Below are 7,179 nucleotides of genomic sequence, written 5' to 3' on the forward strand. Positions count from 1 at the left end.
CATTAAAAAAAAACTGACCATCTAGGCCAATCGGAACATCTCTGTTAGAAATCATTGGCAGATTTCGAGTCAGTTGTGAGCTCCATGAGGCAGCATGGGGTCAGGACATAATGTTAATCAGTAGTGTCAATATTACAAGGGATGGATAAATACAGCAATGCGTGGGTTCGTACGAATAAACCGCTGGTGAATCCACTCCCATCACAATCAGCCAGTCATCCAAAACTCAGGGACAGACTGGACAGCGTCGTGCCAACTGTTACGGCTTGCAGCCTCGCCCACTGACCGCAGATTCTAGAGTGAACAACTTTTCTTCTGACAGGAAATTTCCTTCGTAAATCAGTTTATTCTCAGGTAAGAACATAATTATGTTATGCTCCGTTGAAAAAGTATAACCTTTACTCGGGTTTTGACAACCGGACGCAACATATTAATTATCGGAGAAATAAGAGGAAAAAGGAGACCGATGGGAAGAATCTCCTAAGATCTCCTAAGTCCAGTGATTGTGAAGACTTATATATATGTTGTTTCATAAAAATCTGTACGGTAAGGGGTTGCCTTGTTTTATCGAGCAAAAGACGAAGATAACCTTTCGTACGGAAGCCCAGTTAAAGTGATTAACCCATCGCTGATCCTTCAGAAGAAGTTATAAACGTTGAGCCAACAATGATTTCGTAATGGGCTTTACAGAATCTCATGCTCAACCGTTTATTACAAATGTACTGATTCAGTATTCTTCGGAGTTGGAAGGGGTGTACGTCGCCTAAAACTTGATTGAAGAATAATACAAAATACTAGTATTGTGTCCTATGTAGTGATTCTGCTTTATAGGGTAAGTCGCCAACCTGTTTTGAGATATTAATCAATTTATTGTTTAAAAAATAGAATCAACTGCCTTTGTCTGTAATTACATGTACACGAAACGATTGGCACAATGCACAAAGAAAAATTATATAAGCCTATGGCAGTTTGGAGAATAAATGATGATCATAGTCCGAGAAGTGTATACCTGTATTTCGAGGCTTGTTTGGTCGGCATACCTTACTTAAGTGAAGGACAAAACACACACCGCCCATGATAATCCATGCCTTTGGGTATTTGTCTTCTGTCTTAACGTATTAACTTATCTTTACAATGCAGTCACAATTGCGTAATGCGAACGACTCGATAGCGTCAAAATGTGTCTTTCTTATACGGCACCCAAACTTCATGAAAATAACGACAAAGAGGAAACAAGAGGCAATACATTTCCTCACATCTTGTGTGCCATTTATAACGTCACAATTGGTTCATTATACTTGCCTCCTAACACTGAATTAAAAAAAAAAAAGTTGTGGAGCTTTGTTTTACTTTGATATCAGTGTCAGTCAAAATCCGAGTGGTTGGTAAATAGTGTGTAATGGATACGAATTGATACTCTATAGCCTTTAACTTAGAAAGCCTGTTTAATCAATAAGCAAAATGAATGTAGGCCCCTAAAACTTTCTTCCTTAGTCATCTTCTTTTCGATAATAAATCTTTAAAAAACAGTAAGCCCTACCTAACTCATCGTCCAAAAAAAAAAGAAATAAAAAGAGCTTTCTGTATTAGTCCACGTATATAACAATATACGAATATAATTAAAGTAAGTGAATGTGACCGTCCAGCACAAACCCCACAAAAAGATAGCCAAAGTTAATTTCCACTTTTCTGATGTATACACAGTCCATTCTATTCAATACTAATCTGCCACTTTATGTGGACTTTCAGCTGGCTGCATGGTCACATGGTTCATTATTATTGTCCATCTGATAGTTACTTTGGAACAGTCAGAATCAAACGACCATCAGTGGAGCTGACTTGGAATATTCGTTAAAGTAAGAAAGGTGGGGATGCCTGGCCAGGCAATGTGAATGAATTGTTTCATAAATTGGTGACATGATTTAGATTCGGCTACGGTTGTGAAAATTTTCACACCCTGAACCAGGAGCATCATGGCATCCCCAAGAGTGACCCTCATCACCGGCTGCTCGTCCGGCATTGGCCTTTGCACGGCGGTCAAGCTGGCCCAGGACCCAAACAAGTCTTTCCGAGTCTACGCCACCATGAGGAACCTTGCCAAGAAGGAGGATCTGGAGAAGGCGGCGGGCAGCGCTCTTAACGACACACTTTTCATCCTAAAGCTCGACATCAACGAGGAGGAGCAGATCGTCTCGGTTGTCAAGGAGATCACGGAGAGAGATGGCCGCATCGATGTCTTAAGTATGTGGTCTGGTATAAGAGTGGAAACATTCGCAACATGGAATAAAGCAGTAATTCCATACTTCAAGATTAATCTACATATGCCAGTAAATAGGAGATGTCGTGAAGCTAGCTTTCGTTCTCTTGTGACAGACAATTCAATCTCGCGTGTTCTATCTCTTGACAAGGGTATGTAGGTCCCGTCAGCCCAGGGAAACATACCCGTAAAACATGATATATTCGCGGCATGAAATTTTCGCGAATTGCCAGTGGCGTTCAATGCATACAGCGTAGACAAGAACTTTCGCATGCATTTTATTTTTGCGAATCTTGGCGCTCGCGAAATTCGCGAAATTAAAATGCACGCGAACATTCCTCGTTTTACAGTAGTTAGTACTTAATCCCCCTGAATTCCCTTCATGCCCAGAGGGGCATGAGTAGCACCCGTCAGCCATACACGATCGTATCAACGAATGTGAACATCGAAGCGCATGATCATCGGTAACCTTTGACTCCGGTCGAGATTCTTCGGGTGCACTTCATGAACCGACACCCGCGAGTCATACAACCCACGAGTCATACAGCCCACGAGTTACACTGCCCATGAGTTCTACACTAAACGGACAAGGCCCATGAGACCGACAGATTAAGCCCCATGTTGTAATGTCGAACTCGTGAGCTGTTTATACCTATGTGTCGAACTCATGGATGTTATTTCCCTATAGTGTCAAACTCATGGGCCCTATGACTCGTTAACTGTATGATGGATCCCTTTTTTTTTTTAGGATCGAACTCGTGGGTGTCGGTCTCGTTGGATGACCGCGATTCTTCGGCTGTGTGTGTATATAGGCCGGTTCTTACAAAGAGATCAGTGATAAGGCTGTACACTATAATTTGTTCTGGTCATTCTCCAGTGTACCCGAACCGGGCCCACCTTCCTACTCCACGAATTTCCACGTTACTTAGTCTTTATGAAATAACATTTATAACATTTATATTATGCCCTCGTGATGGTGCTATAAGGGAAAAAATTATGGCTATGCATGCTTGTACTATCGAAGGTGTAAATGAAATGAATCGTTTCCCCAAGTTGGAATCTGACTCCCACAGTGATTTCATACAAACTTATATTGCATCTCCATGTTGACTTCATGACAACGAAAGTATCACTATACCAACCCTTTAATTCTCATGAATGGAGCTTATTCAACATGAACAAAAAAAAAAAAGAATTGTATGTATATATATATACACACACATAATATAAAACTTTTCCATCCTTATGCTTTTGCAGTTAATAACGCTGCCTTTGGCCACTGTGGCATCTTCGAAGAGATGAGCATGGCACACATGAAGAGTATGGTAGACACGAACATCCTGGGAACGTTTCGGATGACCCAGGAAGTGATTCCGGTCATGAAGCGTCAGAGGTCGGGTCGAATCATCGGTATCAGCAGTCTTAATGGCATCAGCGGTAAGCACTGCTTGCTTCCGTGATCCGTTCTCGCATCAAAGTTTACCCGTGGTATGTAATCTGATACAGCCGATTTCGGTTATAAGAAAGTCCTCGATATCGGCAGTTTTCTTTTCTTACATCGAAGTTTCGTTCTAGCTGAATAAATGAAGTAGATAAACTGGTAGATTAGATTAGATGATATTGGGACCTGAATTGTTACATTATTGTAAGGAAATTTTGTTACGAATAAGACGAATGTGTTTGTTACAACGGGATCGCACTGAACTGCTTGTTTATACGGAGATTCGTCTGCAGTTATAGTTTTACGTGCAAATGTTCTTACTATAAATATACATGATAATATCGTAGAAAAATTATGTGAATGAATGAAAATTCTTAAATGTGTACATGATACTAATAATGTTATAATGAATAATGCAACTTTTAGATCAACGAATTTCTCAATTGATAAACCATGCGACAGGACTGTTTATAATTTTGCAAGTTGGTAGGCTTCACCGTTTGCCTCTACTGCAGAAAATGATGATATCTAGAACATTGTTATCACGTGCGATTGAGCAACGAAAAATATGAATCATAAATATTGGATATTTGCACGAGCAGGTTTACCCTTCACTCATGTGTACACCGCAACAAAGTTTGCCATGGAAGGCCTCACGGAAACACTTTACGCCGAACTACGCTATTTCAACGTTTGGTAGGCATTTTGTTTCTATACATGTTTCTTTTTTTTATACACTTATTCTTTCATGTTTGAATGAAGGGCTCATAATAAAGGAAATGATTTCGATGAAAAAAGGACTTCACGTATTCTGATTAGAGTAATCATCATCATCATCACCATCATCATCATCCTATCATCATCATCATCATCATCATCATCATCATCATCATCATCATATCGTCATCTTCATTATCATCTTTTCGATCTGTGTTTCGTCAAACTTTGAACACCACGAAAGTGTGACTAAATATGAATTTATATCACTATCAGTGTATGACATTGTGCAAATATAAGCTGGTAGATCACAGTGAACTAGCATGCCTGAAAAGTAATATAATAAAACGTTATCGAATAAATGAGGGGCACATTTAAGAACTACACGGTGTAGCTTACACAAAATGCAATATTGAGCTCTGGTTAACAGAAAAGGAAAAGAGAAAAGGCACTATATAGGAAGGAGACATGTCAAGAGAAAAATGTCACCAGTGATAAAGGAAAGAAAGAAACAAAAAAAAATTATATACAACATGTGTCGCTGTTATTGTTGGTGTCATAATAACTTATATTCGTTGCTAGTTGTTGGTGTCGTCGTTGTTGTCGTTATTGCTGCAGTTGTTGTTGTTGTTGTTGTTGTTGTTGTTGTTGTTGTTTTGTTGTTGTTTTGTTGTTGTTGTTGTTGTTGTCGTCGTCGTCGTCGTCGTCTCCCCCCCCCCCCCCCCCCCATCCATTACACCTGTAGGTACTGAAATAAAAGAGTAGCCCATCTCATTCCATCGTCTCGGAGTAAATTTTGTCTATCATATCTTATCTTCATCAGGATCAGTACGGTGGCCCCGGGTCCTGTAAAGACGAATTTCGGTGAAAACATGAAGGCCAACAGTGAGAACACACCAACGTCTACCGACCCAAACTCACCTTCATCAAAGGTATTAATAAGAGCAGTTGATAAAGTAGGAGCGCGCTCGTTGCAATTCAAACCTATCGTCATATTGATGCCCATTTTCGTAATTTCGCGCTACTGTCAGGTTGAAGTTGTAAATGTTTAATGGGAGGTGATAATATACGTGTGTTTCTTTTTCGAAGAGGAAAATACGCATAGCTATATTGTGGTCGTTGTTATAATTATAGGAAGATAAATTTTAAGATCTTTAAGGATTTTTTAGATTTTTGTCATAATGATTTGTCAGCGTTTATAGTGGGCTTTTAGGATTGAGGAAGTGTAAGCAAGAGTTTGGTTTATTAGCTGATATGACGAAGGGAGAAAAGAGAACGGACATTTTAATGTGGTGATTCTCAAACTTTCATCACAATAAGAAATGAATGCGGAGAGAGAAGAAAGATTTGCTTTTAATGTAGTAATTTGTGTAAGAGATTTCACACGCATTGAACAGACAAATCTGACAGAAGTGCTTTGTTACAGCGCCATTTCTGAATTCGTAAAAAAAAAAAGTATGAGAAAGTCGTTTGTCTTTAATCGTCTCCACTACGCACTAACTTACGGGCAATATGATGTTTTTTGCCTTAATTCTCTCTTTATCTATTCTTCTATCTATGTCCCTCTGTTCGTGTGTTCAACTTATATCTATGATTTATCATCTTTTCCCAGACAGATAAACAGACTTCCGAAGAATTGATAATGATAACAAAAAAAGTATGAATGTCAGTGACTGCCCAGCACTGAATTGATACATGTGTAGTTCCTCAACCTGAAACAACTACATTATATGTGATTTCTTATAAATTCTCCTCACATCCCCTCCCCAACCCCCCAACCCCCCCCCCCCCAACCCCCACTTTTCATCTTTCAGCTGATGATGGCGTACTTCCCCAAAGTGATGGCATCGTTCATGGAGGCAATGCAGACTAGTGATGAGGTTGTCGACGTCATCTTGGAGTGTTTGAACAGCGACGAGCCGCGACTCCGCTACCCCACCAGCGGAATGGTAGACAAGTACATGAAGGAGCGCTTCGTGGACGGGGACGGGTCGACGGCGGCTAAAACTTCGTTTGAGATTATGGCGAATCGTTGAAGTAGGAGATCGCAATTCTCTCTATCCATGGAGCAAGAGCGATACCCTGTTGTAGTTTATATAAAAGTTTACATTGACTTAAAGAGAAATCCAACCCCCCCCCCCATCCACCCCAAAAATATGTAAACTCCAAAAAGAAAGAGAAAAGAAAAATACCTCCAGAACGTAAAAAAAAAATGACAAAAATCGGAAAAGAAATCTCTCTCTCTCTCTCTCTCTCTCTCTGAGAGACGGGATTTATCTATGAGATAAAGTACTTTCTAACAGAGTAAAATGAAATACTGTTCCAGTCGACTATTTGTAGAGTTCGTCTTAAATGGTAAATGGAATAAATGAAAAATTCAGTGTAGTCGTTACATGTTTGACACAATAAATGAGTGATGAGGTCAGTGGCGGATCCAGAGGGGCGCACTGGGCGCGCGCCCCCTCTTTATTTTTTGTTAAAACAAAAGAAATAACCAGAAAAAAAAATGGGGGACGCATGCCCCCGCCTTTAATTTTGTAAAGGCGCCTCCCCTTTACGGAATTCCGACACGACATCCTAAGAAACCATCAATGTCTCATTCATTGAACTATAGTCCTTATAAGCGGGAGTGGGGTGAATATTGTAAGGTCTTGTGTATCTAAAATATCTGCACAAATACAACCGATGAATATAAAAATGGGCATACGAATGGTATGTTTCATTGTAACAACTCAAATGCAAAGAGAGATCAGCTGTGGAACGT

General features: G+C 39.9%; 1 protein-coding gene across 1 annotated transcript; it reads left to right on the forward strand.

Moving 5' to 3' along the window:
• Positions 1–1,973: 1,973 nt before the first annotated feature.
• On the forward strand, positions 1,974–6,451 carry LOC139738596 (retinol dehydrogenase 8-like). The gene is made up of 5 exons (XM_071649212.1): positions 1,974–2,241; positions 3,515–3,694; positions 4,301–4,394; positions 5,239–5,347; positions 6,230–6,451. Exons 1-5 carry the CDS (start codon positions 1,974–1,976, stop codon positions 6,449–6,451), a joined length of 873 nt encoding a protein of 290 aa, XP_071505313.1.
• The last annotated feature ends 728 nt before the right edge of the window (positions 6,452–7,179 follow it).

This window comes from Diadema antillarum, unplaced genomic scaffold (genome assembly GCF_040938485.1).
Source record: "Diadema antillarum isolate AM-2024a unplaced genomic scaffold, OU_Dant_1.0 seq00000759_RagTag, whole genome shotgun sequence".
Classification (NCBI taxonomy): domain Eukaryota; kingdom Metazoa; phylum Echinodermata; class Echinoidea; order Diadematoida; family Diadematidae; genus Diadema; species Diadema antillarum.

Excerpts from the sequence above, each read along its gene's own strand:
- LOC139738596 (XM_071649212.1), top strand. The coding sequence starts at position 1,974 with ATGGCATCCCCAAGAGTGACCCTCATCACCGGCTGCTCGTCCGGCATT. Across the intron at positions 2,242-3,514 it reads TGGCCGCATCGATGTCTTAA|TTAATAACGCTGCCTTTGGC; the intron begins GTATGTGGTCTG and ends ATGCTTTTGCAG. Across the intron at positions 3,695-4,300 it reads CAGTCTTAATGGCATCAGCG|GTTTACCCTTCACTCATGTG; the intron begins GTAAGCACTGCT and ends TTGCACGAGCAG.